The 23,802-nt window shown below is 39.3% G+C and overlaps 1 protein-coding gene across 5 annotated transcripts in view; it reads left to right on the forward strand.

Moving 5' to 3' along the window:
• POC1B (POC1 centriolar protein B) overlaps positions 1–23,802 on the forward strand; it is a 93,424-nt gene that overhangs the window by 64,641 nt on the left and 4,981 nt on the right. For all 5 annotated transcript variants that reach the window (XM_054506890.2, XM_064590802.1, XM_045872877.3 and 2 more), the window contains one exon: positions 22,902–23,120. In XM_054506890.2, coding sequence (XP_054362865.1) covers positions 22,902–23,120 — 219 coding nt within the window. The remainder of the gene's footprint in view (positions 1–22,901; positions 23,121–23,802) is intronic.

Genomic DNA, 23,802 nt, shown 5'->3' on the forward strand with positions numbered 1-23,802 from the left:
CTTTTCAGAATGTCTTTTTAATGAACATTCCTCTTCTCTCCTCTGAACAAACCATCTCAAGTCAGCTAGGGGCCTCTAAGTGCCTGGTGTCCAGTAATCCAACATACTTCCTTTGGTCCTCCAGTGCTACTGAGGTAGTTGTTTCATGCATTTACTATTTCTTCTTACCTCCGTGCTCCCTTTCAGCCTTTACAGACTTCCAAATCTGTTTCACCAGCTCCCTATATTAGATTCTCTCTGTTAAAATAACTGTTGTGGTTTCTGTTTTCCTGTTGGATCCTGAATCATCATTCTAAAGAGTCTAAGTCATCTTAAAAAAATAATAAGATGTACTGACAAAGACTTCTATTCAAGTATGTTTATTCCAGCATGATTTAAAATAAAAGGTGGACACAAATCAAATGTCCTATACGAGAGTATTGGTTAAATAGAAGTATAGTATATCCATGGATGGAATTTTATGTAGCCATACCATATTTAACAACAACTAAGTACAGTGTGTGTGATTCCAGATTTGATCCTGGGTCAGTGGGAAAATTGCTATACAGGACACGATTAAGACAATTGGCAAAAATGTAATATGGGCTGAATATTAGATGGTAGTATCAATGATGAATTTCCTTATTTTGATAATGATACTGTGGTTATATGGGAGAATGGTCTTGTCCTTAGTAAATACCCACGATAGTAATTGAGGTAAAGGGGCATAATGTCTATAGCTTCTCTCAAAAGATTCAGAAAAAAATTAGATAAATAGATAATGATAGAGAAGTTGTGGCAAAATGTCAATACATGAATCTGCATGAAGGGTGTATGAGAGTCCTTTTCATTATTCTTGCAACTTTTCTACAGGCTTGAAATTATTTTAAAGTGAAAGTTAAAAATCACTTACAGATCTTCATAGGGAAGTATGATTTTTATTTTTTAAATACAGTTTTTGTTTATCTTTTTATTAAGTGAAAAAAAAGGATATCGTAAGCAATACATTTCTAATTTTATCAAGGGAAACAAATATGTGTATCCATTCAGTGGAATTCTTTCTGAGCATCTTGTATGTATTGGATACTAACCTGGGCACTTGAAATTTACCCAAGGTCATCCAGCCAGTAAGTAACAAAGCTGGATTTTGAACTCTATCTAGCTTTAGAGAGCGTGCTTTTAACCACTGTATAGTGTGAATGTGTGTATGTTTTTAAAGCAGCAACTTTCCTAATTATATGAAGAAAGAAAAATAAGGAGAGAAAACACACGAAAAAAAAATTACCAGGAGGCAACTGTTGTTAACATTTAAAATATAGTCTTCCAGGAAGAGGTTGCTGCTGTTAGATGCTAGGGGCTTGGAGAAGGGGCACTGGTCACCTGGTGCTAGTGTGTCTGTGGGGTCAAGGCTGTTGCTGGGAAGAGGCTGACCAGAGCAGCCATCAAACAGGGGGAGGAGTCTCTTCTGTCGCTTCTGACCTCTGGCCTCCCCATCGTGGCTCCTTTTGGCAGAACCTGTAAGGGAACCCACTGGCAAGAGAAAGCTATAGTTTGCAGAGGCCCGATCTCAGCATCACAGAACAGAGTTTTGAAGGGTGGATTTGGAACCAAGAAACATTCTATAAGAGGAATCACCGAATTAAAGGATAGGAACTTTAAAAAAAAAAAAACCCAAAAACTGTAAGGCAAATTCAGTCTATAACGTGTGAATTTGGATTCCCACTAGTGCTAAATTAGAGTGCCCATTTCCTATATTTTAAAACATATGTCAGGTGTTACACTTATTTAATTATTATGTTTAATTTAGAAAGCCTTTCAAAATGTAATAAGCAAGAGGTGTTTTTATTTTTTAGTGACTTGTGAGCTCTTTAAAAATGTTTATTTTTGACAAATGAAAATTGGATACATCGTATATAAGGTGTACAGTGTGATGTTTTGATATATGAATACATTGTGAAATGAGTACCACAGTTGAAATAATTAACATATCTATTATCGCCCATAGTTACCTTGTGTGTGTGTGTGTGTGTGTGTGGTGTGTGTGTGGGGGGGTTGTGCGCTTTGAACTGTTTTCATAATTTCTGCTCATTTGTATTTCTCAAAATTGCCTATTTGTGTGTTTTGCCCATTTTTTTCTATTTTGTTCCTTTTAAAATTGATCCTTAAGTCATTTTAATTAATAAGGTTGATGATGGTCTTTGCCATGTGCTGCAAAGTTTTCTTTGCTATTTCCCCTTGAATTCTCTTTCTGATTTTTGATAGGTTTAGTTGCATTAACTTCTTGAAAAGTATCATTATTTTAATTTTATGATTTCTTTGGAGTTTATGCAAAGAAAGTCCTTCCCTACTCCCCAAATATATCTCTAGCTACTCTTCTTAAGTTTTTTTTTTTTTTTTTTTAATTTATTTATGTGAGAGAGAAGTGGGGAGAAGCAGAGGGAGAAAGAGAAAGTGTATGCAGGAGCTGGGGGGGAGGGGGAAGGGCAGAGGGAGGGAGGTAAGCAGACTCCCCACTGAGCATGGAGCCTGATGCACTGGGCTCTATCCCAGGACCCTGAGATCATGACCTGAGCTGAAACCAAGAGTCAGATGCTGAACCGATTGAGCCACCCAGGCACCCCTTAAATTTTATTTTTGACAATTAAACCTGAAATTCTAGATGAATTAATTTTGGTTATAAGTTACATATTTATAGTTAACAAAGTTATCCTCCATTTGTATTGTTTCTTTCCTCACTGATTTGAACCTTCTTAAAACTAAATCCTTATGTATTTTATCTGTTTGGGGACTTGATCTTCTGTCTTATTGATCTATTTGTTCTTGATCTATTTTCATACCTTTTTAATTACTGTAACTTCAGAATATTTCATTAAAATATAGTGCACAAATTTTCCCTTCAAATGTTTCTTGGATATCCATATGAACTTTAGAATTATTTTGTTAGTTCTCCAAAAACTTTCCTTTGGAATGTTGATGGGAGTTGCATTTTATTTATAAAATAATTTGAGGAGGATTGCCAACTTTACCATCTTGTATTTGCTCATCTGGGAATATAGTATTATAGACATGTATTTTAAAGTTTCACTGAATCACGTTTAGGAGCATTCTCCTTACATGTCTGTGGTTTCCACAAAAATAGTCACCATTTTTTATGTACAACTAAGCATTTTGTCTCCTTACTAGGGATGCACATAGACTCTCTCCACAAATTTAGCTCTAAAGAGGTTAAGGTAGCTTGCCCAGGGGCGCCTGGGTGGCTCAGTCAGTTAAGCATCTGACTCTTTTTTTTTTTTTTTTTTTAAAGATTTTATTTATTTATTTGAGACAGAGAGAATGAGAGAGAGAGAGCACATGAGAGGGGGAAGGGTCAGAGGGAGAAGCAGACTCCCCGCTGAGCAGGGAGCCCGATGCGGGACTCGATCCAGGGACTCCAGGATCATGACCTGAGCCAAAGGCAGTCGCTTAACCAACTGAGCCACCCAGGCGCCCAAGCATCTGACTCTTGATTTTGGTTCAGTTCATGACTTTAGGGTCTTCAGATCAAGCCCTAAGTCAGGTTCTATGCTCAGCAGGGAGTCTGCGTGAGATTTTCTCTCTCTCCCTCTCCCTCTGCCCTCCCCCTGCTCACAAGCTCCTGCGTGCACACGTGCTCTCTCACTCTTTCAAATAAATAATTCTTTTTTTTTTTAAAGATTTTATTTATTTATTTGATAGAGAGAGACACAGCGAGAGAGGGAACACAAGCAGGGGGAGTGGGAGAGGGAGAAGCAGGCTCCTGCTGAGGGGGCAGCCCGATGGGGGGCTCGATCCCAGGACCCTGGGATCATGACCTGAGCTGAAGGCAGACGCTTAACGACTGAGCCACCCAGGCACACCTCAAATAAATAATTCTTAAAAAAAAAAGAGGTTAAGGTAACTTGCCCAAAGTCACACCAACTGTGAAGTGATTGAGGCGAGCTAGGGCCCAGATGGGACTAAGTTCAGAGCCCAAACTCTGACCCCCCTGCACTCTATCACTCCCGAAATAGTTAAGCTACCCACACCACATGACTTGTCATTCTGAATCCTAATTTTAGCTTCCTTATTATCAATAGGGCTTATCCTAAGTAAATATTTCTTCACTGTAGTATAACATAGTAGCCAAAAAAGCCTGATGAATATTCATTTGGGGAGAAATGGGGGGACAAGTTTTGAGGACCTCAATACTTGGTTGGGAGCATATGGAGAAATAGGCCCTAATGTCAGTGCTTATAAGTAATTGGTTGTGGAGCCTACTTTGGGATTTTATACATTACCCATTCCTACTTGCCAAGTACTTAAATCCTCGGCATATACCAGACTTTAACAAGCACAAATCCTTAACTTAGTATTAGAATCCTCACCAAAAAGAATTGTGTTTAAGACACACTGTCTCTTATTGATTATTCAGGAAGCATGCCATATAGTGTGCCCATCATAGGTTGTTCAAGCCTAATTGTGTGGGTATAGCTTCCTGGTAAGACTAGTTATTGAGCTATTATATCTTTAAATCTCTTTCACAATAATAGAATGGCTCTACCTCCTTGATAGGGCTTTTTGGTTACTTTTCTTTTACTGCTCCCCCAAGGTCCCCAACCTCATCCTACTACGGATTTTCATTTTTTGTTTGTTCATTGCTTTTGAAGAAAGGATGTTCTTTGTGGCAAGAATTGTGAGTGCGTAAAGTTTCTTTGGTGCTGTTATTGCTATCAGTTCTGGTGTGTGCAGGTTTTATTTCCTTTGTAGAATAGGTGATAACCAGTTTCCATCAGATTTGGTTATGTGCGATTTTTATAAAGTGAATCCTATTATCCACTGACTTTTATTTTTAAACAGAAATATGTTTTCTTCGTAAATATCCTGTTTGCTGGGCTAGAAATCTTGTGGACAAGGCTGGAATGTGTACCCAAACTCATATTTTGTTTGTTTCTCTTGATTTGAGGCTATATACCCATTTGCAGAATCCAGGTGGTCTCCTCCAACCTTTCTTTTCTATTGCTGTTATTATTCCTCAGATTCTGAGTACTTACAGTTCCCAGGGACCCGGTCCTTCCATGTTCATTGCTCCTCAGGCTCTGCTGGTATCGCCTCTTTGGGAGCCATTATGTAACAGCTGTGTTTCCACGTTATACCTTGTCCCCATAGGTGGGAACTTTCAAAGACATTTCCTAGTTCACTTGGACAACTTCTGTTTGAAACTGCAGGTTCAGTAAAATGGATCTGTGCCCTACTTTGTCCATTCTCTACAAAATTAATACTATGTAAAATGAATTAATTCTAAATGACATCTAGCATCAGGCAAATTACCATGCTGAGGAATGTTATTCCAAATTCTGAAATATGCATTTTGAGGACAAGAATAACAATGAAATTTGGGGATGATAAATAACTAAAATAATTTCTTATCTTAAACAAAACTGGAAAATCATTATTAAGATAAAGTGAAGACAATTGTATGCTTTGGAAAATCAGTTGAAAATTTGAAAAATTTGACTAAGCACTGTACTCTCCCAGATTTGTACTTTTAGAAAATTCTGTGTACTTTCTGTATAATTCTGTACACAGTAAAATTTCTGAAAAAAATTCAAGATGTTAGTGCTATTTTAAAGGCTCTTTCTTTTTCAAGAAATCATTTATATACATAAGTGTTCTGTGAATTATGAATGCATAAAACTATGGCTGTTTACATTTTGAGCAGTAATGTATCAGAGGGTCACATCCTTTTCTCTCACCTCTGGGAAAAACAGTTACTTTCTGGTATACAACTAAATGACATCAACAATTGCACACAAATAAGATTATTATTAAAAAAAATACATCACCATTTTTCAAGTTGAGTATACTATGAGGTTTACCAAACAGAATTGAGGGGAAAAAATTGTTTTAATTTCGAAATAAATGATCTCTTCCCTTAAGCACACTTAAAACTTGTATTCAGAGAGCAACAATTTTCTCAAAGATATGTTAGTATTTTAATCAAGTGTTAATATCTTTTTATTTGTGCTATGTGCTTATGACTATTTTTTATGTATTTATCAGTCAAGGGAAATGACATTCATGGAGTTCATATCTCAAACTATGTTTTGTTTATTTTTAGTGTTCACTTCGGCCCTCCTGCCAGGCAGCTCTCTTGGCAACAGAGGTGTTGCTTCTGCCTGTCGTGGGTCTTACACAATTAAGCTCTTCCATTATATTCCCCATCATGTAAATGTTCTAGCTGTTGTATCCAGCCATTAACTTATATAATTTTTCCTATAGTATTTTTAGTCAATTTTTTCCCTAAACACAAGAAAGAATAGATTTTATGAGAATCTAGGCAATGAATTTTAAATGGAAAAAAATCAGAGTGTACTAAAAGTTTTTGTCTTTTCCTCTTTTTTTTTTTTTTTTTTTAAGATTTTATTTATTTGCGAGAGAGAGAATGAGAGACAGAGAGCATGAGAGGGAGGAGGGTCAGAGGGAGAAGCAGACTCCCTGCTGAGCAGGGAGCCCGATGCGGGACTCGATCCCGGGACTCCAGGATCATGACCTGAGCCGAAGGCAGTTGCTTAACCAACTGAGCCACCCAGGCGCCCTTGTCTTTTCCTCTTGCCTCATTCCCTCCTGGTGCCAAAATATTTCTCACACCGGGGTAGAAGATTTGGATCTGGCCACAATAAGTAGAATTTACTTGTTAAACTCTGTTTCTTTTTTTTTTTTTTTAAAGATTTTATTTATTTATTTGAGAGAGAGAATGAGAGAGAGAGAGAGAGCACATGAGAGGGGGGAGGGTCAGAGGGAGAAGCAGACTCCCTGCTGAGCAGGGAGCCCGATGTGGGACTCGATCCCGGGACTCCAGGATCATGACCTGAACCGAAGGCAGTCGCTCAACCAACTGAGCCACCCAGGCGCCCTAAACTCTGTTTCTTATATACCCGGCCCAAGAGAATCTGGAGTACCTAGTAGATGGTACATGGAGACTATGTCCAACCACGCTTGTTATAATGAACAAAAAGGCCAGTGCATGTGGAATCATTTACTCTCTGTCCATAGCTCAGCAGACCCCAGATGAGCAAATCTTGGGAAGGAATAGAACATCCCTCTGAGAACTAACCACAGACAGCTGGATTTTTGTAGGAGCTGAGCTCGGGGTGGTGAACCTTGTTGTGTTAGTGTGATTTGGCCTGTTAGGAGAAGGCTCAATGGACACTGTTCATTCATTTCTCAGAAAGGAATGTGCCAGGTCTTAGGTGGGAACTGGGGGCTGGGGAGAAGGATGAACGTAGATTATAAATCTAAGCAAAAGCTATCATGGAGAGTTACATGGTACAGTGAGAGTAAGAATTGGGGACATTTGACTTCATTAGGTGTGTGGGTAAGGTAGAATCAGAGAAAGTTCTCCTGGAAGGACATTTGAACTGGCACATAAAACCTTGCTATTCAGCAACCCTCAGTTTGTTTCCTGAGATTAAGAATTTGTCATATCAGTGAGATCATATGATACATGTCTTTCTCTGATTGACTTATTTCACTCAGCAGAGGGGAGGCGGGTGGGGGGATGGATTAGCCTGGTGATGGGTATTAAAGAGGGCACATACTGAATGGAGCACTGGGTGTTATACGCAAACAATGAATCATGGAACACTACATTGAAAACTAATGATGTAATGTATGGTGATTAACATAATAAAAAAACCAAAAAACATAAAAACCCCTTGCTATTCAGGGTCACCTGGGTGGCTCAGTGGGTTAAGCATCTGCCTTCAGCTCAGGTCGTGAGCCCGAGGCCCTGGGATTGAGACCCGCAGTGGGCCCCCTGCTCAGCAGGGAGCCTGCTTCTCCCTCTCCCTCTGCCACTCCCCCTGCTTGTGGTCTCTCAGACTCTCTCTCTCTCTCAAATAAATAAATAAATTCTTCACAAAATAAAAAAATAAAACCTTACTTTTCAAAATGTGGTCCATGAATAGTTTGCTTGAGCATCATCTGGGACCTTATTAGAAATGCGGATTCTCCAGTCCCATCCTAGACCTACTGAATTAGACTCTGCATTTTAATAAGATCCACAGTGGTTTACATGTACATTGAAGTTTGAGAAATGTGACCTAAGCTTCAGCAGTAGTTGAGATGAGAGAGTTAGGAGTACTGGAGTGTGCTAGACAGAAAGAACATTGTATGCAAAGACCATCTTGCAGGGGAGTTGGGGTGCCCTAGGCACTGAAAAAGAGGGCTGGAGGCCAGGGATGGATAGGAGCACGTCGCGTCCTGGCAGCCAAGAGAGGAGTGTTTCAAGGGCATGTGTATAGCAACATGGCTGAAAGCCGAGAGAAGGACTGAAAAATGTTTGATGAATTTGGCAGAGATTTTTGGTTACCATTTTGAGGGCTTTTTTTGATGGAGTAATACAGGTGCAAGCCAGTTTGAAATGAGTTGAACAGTGAGTATAGGGGGAAAGGGTGAGCAAAAGATACAGCTAGAATAGACCATTCTTTCTTTTATTCAATATATTTGCCAAATGTTGTTATATAGCAAGCGGTGAGAATGTACAGATGAGGGACTAAGTCCAGAAATAGGGATATATGCCTAAGTTGCTATGGGAGGACAGGAGCAGAGTGGCTAAATAAGGAATGTGCATGTGTGTGTACACATACACGTGTGCAGACTAGAAAAATACGGTGGGGAACAGAAAGTTAATCAGAAATAACCTCCCAGACGGGTTGATACCTGAGCAGATTCTTCAAGAATTTGCCTGATTATATGGGAAGCAAGGACAGAGTTCAGTTTCTGCATAGTCAAGAAGGCTTAAGAGGGCATGGTGAATTCAGAATACTGTGGGCATTCTTGATTGGCTGCAGCATTTGCGGGGGCGGGGGGAGGGTTGAGGGATAGCAAGAGATGAGTCAGGAGAGAAGAGATGAAACTGGATCATGCATGACCTTGAATGCCATTTGAAGGTGTTTGAATTCACCGTGAGAATTTCAGGAGGACCAGTGAAGGATTTTTTTTTTTTTTAAAGATTTTATTTATTTATTTGACAGAGAGAGACACAGCGAGAGAGGGAACACAAGCAGGGGGAGTGGGAGAGGGAGAAGCAGGCTCCCCGCAGAGCAGGGAGCCCGATGCAGGACTCGATCCCAGGACCCTGGGATCATGACCTGAGCTAAAGGCAGTTGCTTAACCAACTGAGCCACCCAGGCGCCCCGACCAGTGAAGGATTTTAAGCAGGAGAGTGACAAGCAAATTTGAATTTCAGATAGGTACTCTGAAAATATGATAAAGGACGGGTGAGGGAGGTGAGACTGGAGGCATAGAAAAGTAGGGGGCACTTGCAATAGTAATCCAGATACAAAGCTGGGAGTGCTTGATGGAGAGCAGTAACATAGGGTATGGAGAGGAGGTGACTGATCTTGAATTTGGAACTACTGAGTACAGAGTTTCCCAAGATAGGACATAGAGTCTGGGATAGAGCATCCAGTCCACATAGAGACTTGAGAATCTTTAATTGATTGACCAAGCCATAAGGTTGCACAGGATGATCCCAAACTGTGCTCCGTAGTAAATACTGTAGCGATTATGGTGAACCAATGATCAGCATTAATCTCATCCCATTCATCAGGAGGGATCATTAGAAGGCTGTTTATTTGAGAAATGCTGGTTATCTGGTAAATACTATGACTGAAATATGAAGCAGATAAAATTGGTTATGTGTGATGGCAGGAAATATCAGACATGTTTTAGTGGTGGCACGGCTTCCTCTTTAAGAACTGCCTGCCTCTTCCTTTGTGTGTGCACGTGTGTGTGTTCACGCGTGTGTGCACGCAAGTTATCATGATTGCTAACCACTCTTTTACAGAATTAGAGAATCTAGTTCATATTCTCTTTGACTCATGGCATCTGTGAAAAGTATGTTTGAATTTTATGTAGTATTTGTTTTTTTCCAAGAGGATATTAAATCGTTTATTAATTACACATGATAATGGATGATGCACAAGCTTCAGTGCCATCTATAATTTTATCTGATACTGTAATTCAGTTTAGATATATTGCATAGGATGTGCCAGCAATCATATTAATAACCAAATACCAAATAAAGTTCTTTTAACCATGAACTCCAGGTCACAACACATTAACTGTCAGTTCAACTATACCAAGGTTTCTGGAGACTGTGGCTTCAGTGCCCAAGCAAGTTGCAAATACATTTCACATGGAACCTGGTATCACCTTGAAGGATTTCTAACTTCACACTGTTAAGGTAGTTTACCAAGATAGCTTCAGAGTAGACTAACTTTACACAGCACATTTTAAAAAAGACGCATTTATTCAGTGCCATGATCAGACTATTACATTTAGCAATTGGCAGCATGGGTGCCAAAAAAAAAAAAAAAGAAAAAGAAAAGAAAATCTACATTAAAACCTTTCTTGGAATGCTTTACATCTTCCACAGAACAGAAACTAAAATAACCTGTTATACAATTAAATCATGAGTGTTTTGCCCATACACATGAGTATTGTCTAAAACATTTCTTTGTAGTAGCTAGGCCCTGCCACCACTGTGCTTGGCTGAGGTCACAAATCTGTTGTAGCCTGTAGCTTCCCTGTCACTTCTCTGGCTCTCCTCTCCTGCTAAGCCTTGTTTCCTGGAAGTAATTAAAACTTTCTGCCACTGCCGTAGCTACTGTTGCTGCTGGAACCACCGTAGCCACCTTGGTTTCATGGTTTGGCAAAGTATTGGCCTCCACCACCATAGGGGCCAGAGCTTCAGCCTCCAAAATATCTTCCTTTCATGGGTCCAGATTTTAAAGATTGATTGTTGTAGATGCCCAAATCACTGTAGCTCGTGCCACCTCCAAAACTGCTTCCATCATTATCAAATGCATTAAAGCCATCCCCCCTGCCACCATAACCACCACCATCACCTTGACTGCCCCCAAAGCCCCCTCACCTACTGAAGTTTCCTCCATGACCAAAGTTGTCATTCCCACCAAAACCACCTCCGTGATCACCACCAATGTTTCTTTTTTTTTTTTTTTAAAGATTTTATTTATTTATTTGACAGAGAGAGAGAGACAGTGAGAGAGGGAACACAAGCAGGGGGGAGTGGGAGAGAGGGAAGCAGGCCTCCCGCTGAGCGGGGAGCCTGATGCGGGGCTCGATCCCAGGATCGTGGGATCATGACCCGAGCCGAAGGCAGACGCTTAACGACTGAGCCACCCAGGCGCCCCACCACCAATGTTTCTAAAACCACTTCGACCTCTTTGGCTGGGTGAAACACTAGCCATCTCTCCCTTAGATAGGGCTTTTCTTACTTCACAGTTTTGACCATTCATTCACAGTAGGACTTTCTGAATGACAGTGTTGTCTACAGAGTCATGGTCATCAAAGGTTACAAAAGCAAAGCCTCTCTTCTTGCACTGCCACAGTCAGTCACTTCAATTTTCCCATACTGTTAAAAATTAATCTCTTAGATGATGTTCTTCAGTGTCTTCTTTCATGCCACCGACAAAAATCTTCTTCACAGTTAAGTGGGCACCATGTTTTTGAGAATCTTCTCTTGAGACAGCCGTCTTTGGTTCCACAACTCTTCCATCCACCTTGTATGGCCTTGCATTCATGGCTGCATCCACTTCCTCCACAGTGACATAATGTGACAAACCCAAAGCCTCTGGAGTGCTTGGTGTTTGGATTTATCATGACCATACAGTCCATAAGTGTTCCCCATTGCTCAGAATGGCTCCTCAGACTCTCATCTTTTGTTTCAAAGCTCAAACCTCCAATGAAGAGCTTCCACAGCTGTTGGGGCTCTGGAGACTGACTTAGACATGATGGTGGCAGGAGGGGAGACCTTAATAATGCTTACTCAGTGACATCAGTGGGTAGAAAGTGAGTTTTGTGGCAGTATTTGTAAGTTATTTCTCCTGGACCATTTTTCCCCATGGTAATTGGTTAAAAAGAAAAAATCTTTCTTTATAAATGCAGTCATTATTTTTATTGTCTTTGGTTTCTGGGTTTCTTCCACCAGCAGAATAAGAAAGGGAGAAACACACCTTTCTACACACAGAAATGTTGGAAAGGAAAATATAGTATCTCTATCAAACAGTATACTGTTATCATAGCATCATATTTTCAGTTATTTATAATGAAATATCTGTTACTGAAATTCTACTCATAAGCTATTCTTCCTGGAGGCTTTATGCCATAATTTTCAACTATGTCTAGTTATATAATCTTCATCAAGGGGTTAAATATTTTACATAGGATTCATAGATTTAAATGCTTGATGTTAGATTGGCTTCCTGTATTATTATTAGGAAACCATTTTTTATCTATGAAAATGACAAGACCAAAATTTTTTAATAGATGTTGGATCTTTGTCTACTAAATGTCTTTTAAAAGTATATACATTTTTCAGGCAGCTGCCTGAAAATGGAAACCTTGTTTTTTGTGTGTTTTTTTTAATTACATCTGAAAATGTCTTAATATTTTATTTTGGATTTGTCAGTGATTTTTATTTTAAACGTATATTCAGTATTTACTTACTCATTTACTATTAGCATTTATTTATTAAGGTTCATTCATTTATTTGCTGAACTGCCACCTGCCCTTATATGGTTTATTATCTAATTTGAGAAACCAGACATATAAAGAGGAGAATTTAAAAAAAAAAACAACACCAAAACTTGGAGTATACTGCATAGAGAAATATCTTTAATTCAACAAATTTTATTAATTACTTTGTGTGCCTTATGCATAGGAGTTACTCATCAAGTTGTCAACTGTGTGAAGGAAGGTAAGCTGTGGCTTCTGCTCTTCTAGAAACTTGCAAATTAGATTTTAGAGGAATTGGGGGGAGGATATAATATGATGATACTGATGATGATAGGTGAGTAAATACAAACTATACATTAAACTCTTTACGTACATTCTCACAACAACCTTATAATGTAGCTTGATGTTCTTTTCTTTTTAATTTTTATTGTTAATCACCATACATTACATCATTAGTTTTTGATGTAGTGTTCCATGATTCATTGTTTGTGCATAACACCCAGTGCTCCCTGCATAACGTGCCCTCTTTAATACCCATCACCCAGGCTAACCCATCCTCCCACCCCCCTCCCCTCTAGAATCCTCAGTTTGCTTTTCAGAGTCCATCGTCTCTAAGGCCTAGACAGGTCAAGTAATTTGTCCATGGACACATAGTTAATGCATAAAAGATACAGGGTTAAAGGTCTGTGTGACTTGACGTCCCATTCATATAGCCACCATATTATATGAGAGGATAGAAAAATTATATGGTGTCACAAATAGCAGAAATGCAAGGAAAAATTGATAATTGCCTTAAGCAAAATTGAATTTTTGTAGAGATTTAGATGAGGGGCAAATTTCATCTGTTTGGGGAAGATAAGGAAAGACTTCATTATTTAGCAAATGCAAATTCAAGTCAACTAATACAATGTACACTGGGTATATTGAATTCTCATAGAAAGCTTTCATTCTCTGTTTTTTGAATGATTTAATGAATAATAAATAGAAGGGTGGTTCTCAAACCCAGCTGTGAATATATACATATATTACTGTTACAATCACAGTTATTATTAATTGTACTATAATATTCACATTATGCTACATGATGAATAGAACAATAAATAAATACAATATTTGCTCTCCGAAAGATGTTCTGTAAAGCTTGCCAGTTTTCTGAATGTAGCTTTTGTTAAATGATTGGATAAATTCTTGTCTTAAAATTGCCTCTTCATAGCACTAAAACAAATACAGCAAGGGAGCTAAAGTCTTATTCAGTTGAGTAAAGCATGATGTACTTTGTGTGTACAATTTAAAAGAATTATCTCATGATTTTTAACACACAGTTCACTTCTTTTGAATCTGGCACTTGAAGAGTTTCGAGGAACAGAAAATAGGGCCTGTAGGAAAGGCCAAGAAATGGCATTATTTATCTGAGAGAATAAGCAAGCTCAGGAAATAATTTTTCCAAAAATATATTCTAAATAATGTCCCTGATTCTATGATAACTTTGTGTTTCACAAAAATACTGAAGATAGTTATTTGAGGATATACTTTGACTTGTTGATTTGGTTGGCTATCTGTGTACAACTTACAATGAGGTTACATCCCAATATACTGCATTTAATACACCTAACCTACCAAACATCATAGCTTAGCCTTGTCTACCTTAAGTGTGCTAAGGGCACATTAGCCTACATTCAGGCAAAAATCATCCCACACAAAGCCTATTTTGTAATAAACTGTTGAATATCTCATGTGAGTTACTGAATACTGAAAGTGAGAAGCAGCATGGTTGAAAGGGTATCGATTGGATTTCCCCTTGAGGTCGTGTGGCCGACTGGGAGCTGCCCAGCGTCACCAGACAGTATCCTACCCCATGCATATTGCTAGCTCAGGAAAAGATCAGAATTTAAAATTTGAAGTATGATTTCTACTGAATGTGTATTGCTTTTGCACCATGATAAAGTTGAAAAAATTGTAATTTGAAACATCAGGGTAAGTTGGGCTCTGCATAACTATTATAATGCTAACATGGTGGCAATGTGTTTGCTTTTGAAGCAATTGACTAAAATTGAAATGATACAGAAAGTACAGAGGGTAAGGCCTTCATGTAAGGATAACATGAAATTTAGACAATATTCCATGTTTTTTAGAATGCCATGTTTGTAGATAGGGTGGTTCAATGTCATAAAGATGTTAGTTCTCCTGAATAAATCTATAAATTCAAGGCAATTCCAGTAAACATCCCAGTACGATTTTTAGTGAAACCAAAAAAGTTGATTTTAAAGCTCATGTGGAAAAGCAAAGGGCCAAAAATAGACAGTTTTAGAAACAGGGCAATTTTATTTATTTATTTTTTTATATATTTTTTATAGATTTTTATTTATTTATTTGACAGAGAGAGAGAGCGAGAGCAGGAACACAAGCAGGGGGAGTGGGAGAGGGAGAAGCACGCTTCCCACAGAGCAAGGAGCCCGATGTGGGGCTCGATCCCAGGACCCTGAGACCATGACCTGAGCCGAAGGCAGATGCTTAACGACTGAGCCACCCAGGCACCCCTTAACAGGACAATTTTAAAGAAATATGAAGGTTGGAGTTTCATTAAACTCTAAATGTGGTGCTGTTACAGGGAGAGACAGAGTCCACAGTGGGGAGCACATAGACCCACACAGATATAGATGACTGGTATATGAAAGTCCTGGCTTTGCAGTCCCACGAAGATGGATTAGTCACTGAATAGACTGTGCAATAAATGTTGCTGGGGCAACCGGCTAATTGGAAAAAATATATAATTATTTTCTTACTTTTAGCCACAAACAAAATCAATACCAGGGGAGTTAAAGGCTTAAATGTGAAAATACTTCAGAACCTCTAAAAGAAAACAGAAGAATATATTTATACACTCCTGGTAGGCAAGAATTGCTTAAACAAGATGCGAAATGCATAAATTACAAAAGAAGGTTTGATCAATTTGACTACATTTATGACAAAAACTTGTATGAATAAAGAAAATCCCATAAAATAGAAATGAAGACAAACAACAAAGTACTGGTATCTAGAATATATAAAGAACTCTTAAATATAAATTAGAAAAAAGAGGTAGACCAATTAAAAAGTGGACAAAGGATTTGAACAGGCAATCTACAGAAGAATGATAATATACACATAAAATATGCCCAAGTTAGCAGTAATCATTGAAATGCACAATGAAATATTACTGATTTTGTAGAAAAAGGGGAAATTGCCTTCTGCTCATATAAGAGTAAGTTTGGACAACGTCTGGACAATATTTTGGACAATATCTGGTAAAACTTTGACTTAACTTTTCCATTCTAGAGAAACTCTCACACTTCTATGCAGGAGACATTTATAAGACTGCTCATTGTAGCATTTAATGCAAGTTAACAGTAGAGAGAATATATAAATTGTAGAATAGTCAATCAATGGAGTACTATTTGGCTGTGAAAATAAGTGAACTAGACATAGCTGCATCCTCATAGACAAATCTAAAAATGATGATTAACAAAAAGTTCTACAAGGATATACTACAAGACGATTTTATGTGCAGTTCTAATACACACAAAAACAATACTGTTGTTTAGGGATATCTACAGATGTGATAAAAGCAAAGGGATGTGAATTGGGATGATAGATACCACATTCAAAATGATGGTGTTCTTTAAGAGGCAAAGGAAAGAAGATAGATCAGAAAAAGATACACTTGGTGGCGCCTGGGTGGCTCAGTCGTTAAGCGTCTGCCTTTGGCTCAGGTCATGATCCCAGGGTCCTGGGATCGAGCCCCACATCGGGCTCCCTGCTCTGCGGGAAGCCTGCTTCTCCCTCTCCCACTCCCCCTGCTTGGATTCTCTCTCTCGCTGTGTATCTTTCTCTGCCAAATAAATAAACAAAAAATCTTTAAAAAAAAAAAAAAGGATACACTTTATTTCTTAAGGTAGCGGAGAGGGCTGCATTATTATTCCTTATACCTTTTAATTGAAAGTTTTAAAGCATAGTTGGAACTTATTAAAAAAAGTTACTAGATAAAAAGAGAGGGATTCCTGATTCATTCAAAAACGTTAGTATTGCAGTGAGGTTGCATTTCTTATTCACTCATGTATTAATTTCCCGTGATGCTGTTGTGCCCACAGAAGGGGGCAGCTTTCTGAAAGGTGAACAGATGGCTCTTTTGAGACATGTGGGTGAAACTAAACCAAATATGGCTTTCCACGTCAAACTTCCATTTTTTCCAAGATGTAATACTTACTTGAATATAAAATATCTTTCAGAAATACATCATTGTATAATATAAGCCTCAAAATTTAGATACATACATGCGTGCACCTTTTTTGAACAAAGAGTGAAGCGTCATAGTTTGTTTTTGCCTAATCGTGTAAGAAGTGAAACACAGAAGGAAATTTTTGTACAGATTTTATTTGTCCTACTTGTATCCTACCTGTTCATGGCTTCAAAATTAATAAGCTTCTCTAGAGATGAGAATAAAGATTAAAGACAAAGACAGTTGATTTGTTGTGGCATCTGCCTTGTCCAAGGGGACTGGATTAAGCATTCAGATGTTATAGTTGATAGCTACATAGGGGTGTGTTTTTCAAGTCTTCTGACAAAAATGAAATTTCCAATTTGGTTTGAAGAAGAAAAATCAAAGCCCTCTGTAAAACCTTATCCCTAAAGCCTGAAGGCTCTTTCTTTGAGAAAAAGATGTATGATTTCTCCCAAGGGACAAACAGAAGTCTTTTTCAACTCAGCCAATGTAGTGTGAGAGACACAAATTTCACATGACATTCTCTGATTTTATCCCAGAGATCCTTTTAAATCAATAAGACTTGAGCAGGTGGGTATGTTTTTACAAGGATACACAGTACACTATGCAGATAGATGAAATAGAAGACTTGTGGTTTTCTTCTTCAGGATTTTCTTCCTAAAGATTATAGAAATTGGGAATGAATCTTGTGATGTGGTCCTCTGACAGTCCCACACGGGTGAGTCTATAGCTCCTTTCTCTGTTTTCCTGATTGGTTCATCCACTCCTTGGTTAACACAGGATTTTGGCCTCAAGGAGAGAGCTAAAGATAGAGCCACACTGAGTCACTTCTGAAAGACAGCCATAGTCTCTCTAGCAGGATTCTCAGATGAACTCAGTGACTGAATCCTTTGTGCTGATGGTAAACTCAGTGTAAAGCCTCCTGCCCTTTGGCCACCACTTCCTCCAGTCCTCCAATTTTGATAATTCATCAACCCCAGAAGGGTCACCAATCCATTGAGCCGCCTGCCTTTTCACTGCCCACCTCCTGTGTCTGTGTCCCTCTCTTCTACCTTAGATTCTGTGGTCCATTATTACAGCTGTGCCCTGCATTTTGAAGTCTTTGCAACTCTTTTCTTGTTTGACTCCCCCCAAGTGATCATAGGCCCATGGCTGTAATATTTACATGCCAAGCTCCCCAACTGCAAGGCAACAGAAGTTCCTGTATTTGGGACTTTTCCAGACCTTGTTCTATGTATCTCTTCATCTGGCTGTTCATTTGTATCCTTTATAAAAACTGGTGAATATATATATATATATATATATATATATATATATATATATATATATATATTCAGATAACTCTCCACAACTTCTCTACAGAAGTCTAGAGTCATATACTTCCAATGGCATTCATGACATTTCCCTTTGGAAGTCTAATGGGTATCTCAAACTTAACGTGCTTAAAATTTATTTTCTACCTTCCCCATTTAAAAAAAAAATACATCATCAACGAAGCTATATCATAATATAACATGTTACCCAGCTTTATTTTTCTTCATAACTCGTCATTACCTGACATTACATCACATATCTGTATATTTATTTTCCTGTTTCACCCACTTGAGTATAACGCCGTGTCCACAGGATCTCTCTTATTTATTCATTCCTTGTAGTAGGCAGCCTAATGGTCCTTTAAAGATGTCCATGTCCCCATTCCCAGAATGTGTGAACATGTTTTCTTGCATGGCAAAAGGGACTTTGCAAATGTGATAAAGTTAAGGATCTTGTGTTGGGGAGATTATCCTGGATTATCGGGGTGGATGCAGTAGAATCACTAGGGTCCCTGTAAGGGAAGGAGGCAGGCCCCGGGAATTAGAGAAGGCGTATGACAATGGAAGCAGAGATTAAAGTGATGGGGTCATGAGCCAAGGAAGGCGGGGGCTTCTAGAAGCTGGAAAAGGCAAGGAACACACTCTCCCTGAGAATCTCCAGGAGGAACACAGCTCTGCTGGCTGTGGTTTTAGCTCTGTAAAACCTGTCTTGGACTTCTGACCTCCCGAGCTTTAAGTTCATAAGTGTGTGTTGTTTTAAGCAACTAAACTTGTAATTTGTTATGGCAGCAGTAGGAAACGAATACAGTTCTGTATCTCTGATGTTTGGAATTTTTCTGACATGTAGGTGCTAAACTAAAAGAAGTCGTTTGAATGAGTGTTATGTCTTCATTATTTTAGATTCCATATAGAGATTATTGAAGTTTCAAATTCATATTCTAAATGTTATTGAAAATAAATAATCCATTCTTTATTTGAAAAATATTTACCTTTATTTTTATCCAGGCAAAAGATATTCTTTGTTATCCTAGTCTATTTCAAGGAGGCATTTCATAAGTGTGTGTGTGTGTGTGTGTGTGTAGTGATTTGAAAATCTCAGAATATCCGGAATGGAAAGGACTTTGAAGGGCATTCAGTTGAATTTCCTGACCTGATGTTTGTATATTTTTCATAATATCCCCAACAAGTGACCATCCCATGTCTATTTTAGAATTTTCAGTGATGGGAAACTCACTTTAGCTGGAGGGGTCAAAACCACTTTTGGATAGATTTTTCTGACTTTTGCCTGTTTTGTTCTCTACTTACAGAATTAAACCAAGACTAAAAACATTAGTTATAAGCCAAAACTGACTTATTTTAACCCATTTATTAAAGATACATCTGAAGTCCAAGTCTTTGATTATCTTTACATGTGAAATGCCTACTATTGCAGAAAGTCTTTATGCTCGGCCATCAGAAACCATCAAATATGCTGGAGGGGGAATGGTGAATAAAAATCAAGAAGTGATCTGCAGATTTGCAGTTATGTGGTAAATGCTTCCATTGCTCTCTCATAGGAGGGACTTCAGACAGTAATTTTTAGTAGAGAATGGTATTGGCTTAACTTTGGGCTTTAACTTGTCTCCAAATACTGTCAAATTATTAATATTTCCATTTTGTTGATGGCTCAACTGATACAGGACAGTGAATTCAGTGAATTAGAATCCGTGAACTCAGCTCAATAACTGGTGAGCCCTATCAGTGTCTCATGCACTGTGCTGGACGCCTGAGGAAAAAAGATGGTAAAGTGATGGCTCCTGCCCTCAGGAGACTCTCTCACAAACTAGTTGGGAATATAGACATGTAAACACAAATATAACAGGAAATGACAGTGCTCTACTGTTGGCAAGCATGATGGCTGACGAGCACAGAGGGGCACCGGTGATTAGTTCTGGCTTGCTGGCCCAGACAGGGAGTGGGTGGGAGGGGAGGAGGAGCAGGAAAGAAGGGGAGAGGAAGGAAGGGAATAAAGATAATGCATGAACTTCTATGGGTAATAGAGCAGCACAGTATCTTGAATGTTCCATTGTTAATTATATAAATAGTAATAGTTTAAATGTGTGGACCTTGATTGCATTGTTGAATGGTTAATTTCCTGATAAAAATTTGCTTGCAAATGCCACGATTTTCACTTTCTATTAATGTATTTAAAAAATTCATTCTCAGGGCACCTGGGTGGCTCAGTCAGTTGAGCGTCTGCCTTTGCTCAGGTTGTGATCTCGGGGTCCTGGGATTGAGCCCCGTGTCAGGCTCCCTCCTCAGCGGGGAGTCTGCTTCTCCCTCTCCCTCTGCCCCTGCTCATGCATGCTCGCTCTCTCTCTCTCTCTCTGTCAAATGAATAGGTAAAATCTTTTAAAAAATCGAAGAAATTCATTCTCTAATGTAAGTGACAAATGAAAAATTACGCATTAATTTTTCCATGGCATCTAAACAATCTGTTAAGAGTCAGTTGTCCTGGTGCGCCTGGGTGGCTCAGTCGGTTAAGCGTCTGCCTTCAGCTCAGGTCATGATCCCACGATCCTGGGATTGAGTCCCACATCAGGCTCCCTGCTCAGTGGGAAGCCTGCTTCTCCCTCTGCCTCTCCCCCTGCTTGTGTTCTCTTTGTCTCTCTCTCTGTCAAAAAAATTTAAAAAAAAAATCTTAAAAAAAAAAAAAGAGTCCATTGTCCCCAGAATGTCAGAGGTTTTATATCTAGCTCTCAGGACTATCAAAGTTGTTGGCATCAGTCAACTCTTTATCTCTTATTTTATTTTGTATGTTCAAAGGGAGAGTCAAGCCTTTTAACCTGTAGCTGTAGACATAGGGTTTCTCAGCCACTCAGATTTATTCATGCCCTTGGTGAGGCTGCATTTCCCATCTTTGAGATGGCCAACCAGGGGCCTAGCCAAGGAAAACTTAGGGGTGGCGATTGCCCTACCATCCTTCTGGATGAAGTGGTTTCTCAGAGAACTATAAGCTCCACAAAGGAAGTTACCACTTCCTCTTGCTCTTTGCTGTAGCTTTCATGCCCAGCATAGGAGGCCTTCGTTTGCTAAATCAGTGAATGAATGAATTATTCTTACCTCACTGTACTTCAAGTGTCGGCAAGTCAAGTAGGAGCTAAGGGAACGTGGTGTGATTGCTTCCTTTTATGGAGCACCAAAGCATCGCTGTTTTGCAGTCTTACAGTCCTGGGTGTGCTCCTGGTTCTCTTGCGTTCTGCACTGCCAGTGACGAGCCGAGCACCGCGGCGGTTCTGGGCCTTGCTCTGTCTTAATTCTCTGGCCACTGCAGAATCTTCGAGAGCAGGCCTTGCCCCATGCTCATATTTAACATCGGTAGATGCTTGGTGTGTTGTTGGTGTTTGGTAGGCATTTACCAGGGAGAGCAGTAGCAGCTTGGAGGTAGGAGAGGGCCCGGGTGCACTGGGAGCGGTGTGGATGGCAGCCTCACTTGCTGGACTTCCGATAGCCCAGAATCTTAAACGTATTTTTTCCCTTCTCAACTTTTTTTTAAATTTCATAAATGAGTGCGTTGAAGCTTCCCCAAGCCATGCAGCTCTCCCTTTTCCTATACAAGCAGGATGCAAACTCAGAGTTGGTTGGTGGGAAAGAATCTGCTAATTTCTAGATTCCAATACTTCTGAGAAACAGGAAGAGCCAACGTCAGTTGGCTAATGTTGTGGGATGTGGGATGGAGACCTCGTACTTTTCCCCTCTCTCTGCCCATACCCTGGGCTGTTTTTCATTCACCTCCACATGTCATATGATAGTCATTTGTTTGTTGCTGGTCCCAAACAAGAAGACCATTATTAAGGCTGTATTGAGATCTTTTATGGCTTAGACTAAGGGTCTTAAATCTTTCCTTTGTCCATTTCCTGTTACCCTTTCTTCACTAACTACCCTGACTGCAAAGCCCTGGAGTTCAAAGATGGTTGTTTAATTAGCTTGAGGCCTTTTCCCATGGATGGCCGGAACCATTCTACAGCATCACTAGTGATATTTGCATGTACATACGGAGGTATGTCGTGACCCGTGTGAAAAAGACTGTCTTGGTTATCTGGAGCGTTTGGTTTCTATCTGTGAGAACAGTAATAAAATCTGTATACAGGTGGTTAACATATTCAAAAGTATCCAAGTTCCTGCTAAGTCCTCTACTGTATCTACGTACCACATTTTGTTTCCACGGTTATCTGTTGGTAGGTATTTGTGTTGTTTCCACCTTTTGACTATTGTGAGTAAAGCTGCTGCGAACAACGGTGTACAAGTATCTGTTCAAGTCTCTGCTCTAAATTCGTTTGGACATCTACCTAGGAGTGGAATTGCTATGTCATATGGTTTATTCTGGGTTTAACTTCTTGTGGAGTTTGCTATAGCAGCTGCACCATTTGGTAGCCCCCCAGCAGCGCATCAGGGCTCCAGTTCCTCCACGTCCTCACCCACTCTTGTTGTTTTCCATTTTTTAAAAAAATAATAGTCATCTTGATGTGGTGTTTGTTTTTTGCTTAAGAATTAGACTGCATCTAAACAGTCCTTTTAGTGGTAGAACACCTCATCTAGCAGACAGATACATACAAAGTGTATTTCATGTAAAAAATCCAGGAAAATTGTGAATTTGATCTATTCGTTGTTAGCTTTATTTTCTCCCTGCAGTTGTAATTTTTATAAACTGTAGTTGAGGATAAACAATTAAACATAAGCTGGGTATTTAGAGGGAGAATATTAAAAACTTACATGTATATCATGTTGAGATTTGGAAAAGGTAACTCTTCCTCTTTTCTGTGATGTCAAAGACAAATACCACCACTGTTAGAAGCTTAGCAGACAAGAGCGAAGAGATCAGCGGATATTTCTTGAACCCTTCTTTATTGCCATCGGAATGTTCACCAACATCCTTGAAAACGAGGACAGAAGACATGAGTGACCTCCCTTCTGAGAGCCAAAGAAGCATACCACTCGCTGTGACTGACGCTTTAGAGCATATTATGGAACAACTCAATGTTCTGACCCAGGTGGGCTAGCATGCTTTGTACTTAGGTTATACAAAACAATGCTGGTTACAGCAGGTTGCAGACCTAGCAAAGCCGTGGGGAAATTTCCTAGAAAGCCTAGCTCAAAACAAAAAAAAAAAAAAGAAAAGAAAGGCTAGCTCAAGGTGGCAAGCAATATAGCAAGGCATGCTCTGCTGAGCTGCTATAGTAAGATCTTTTAGAGGTAAGATCAGAGCCCACGTGTACACATGCATGTGTGCATTTACACACACGCACGCACGCACACACACGCACAGCTGCCCTTGTGCTCTGTCTGTCATCTGGAGGCCAGAAGGAACAGTGGAGACCGGGAAGAATAGCGTGGTGCCCCATGCTATAAATGTATATGATTCTGCTCAGTAAGGTTTTACCTGAAGATTTTTGATGTATTGTGTTCAGATTAGGACATTATCAAAGAAATATTTGGGGCCATGAGAGAAATGATTAACAATTTCTGGTTAGAATGAAATTTTGACAATGTTTATAGTTCTTCACTGTGAAGAACTTCTCATTGTCCAAGATATAACTTTCCTCATTCCAAAGCTAATTACGTTGATGCTGTGTGCTTCTGGAGGGGATGGGTTTTGCATACCTGTTTTAGAATATTACCTCGTCCTTTGATGCCTTTTTACCTTTGCAAAGAAGGTATACTGTGGATCTTTAT

This window comes from Mirounga angustirostris, unplaced genomic scaffold (genome assembly GCF_029215605.1).
Source record: "Mirounga angustirostris isolate CCGP_5_RB_7025 unplaced genomic scaffold, mMirAng1.0.hap1 SCAF_5, whole genome shotgun sequence".
NCBI lineage: Eukaryota > Metazoa > Chordata > Mammalia > Carnivora > Phocidae > Mirounga > Mirounga angustirostris.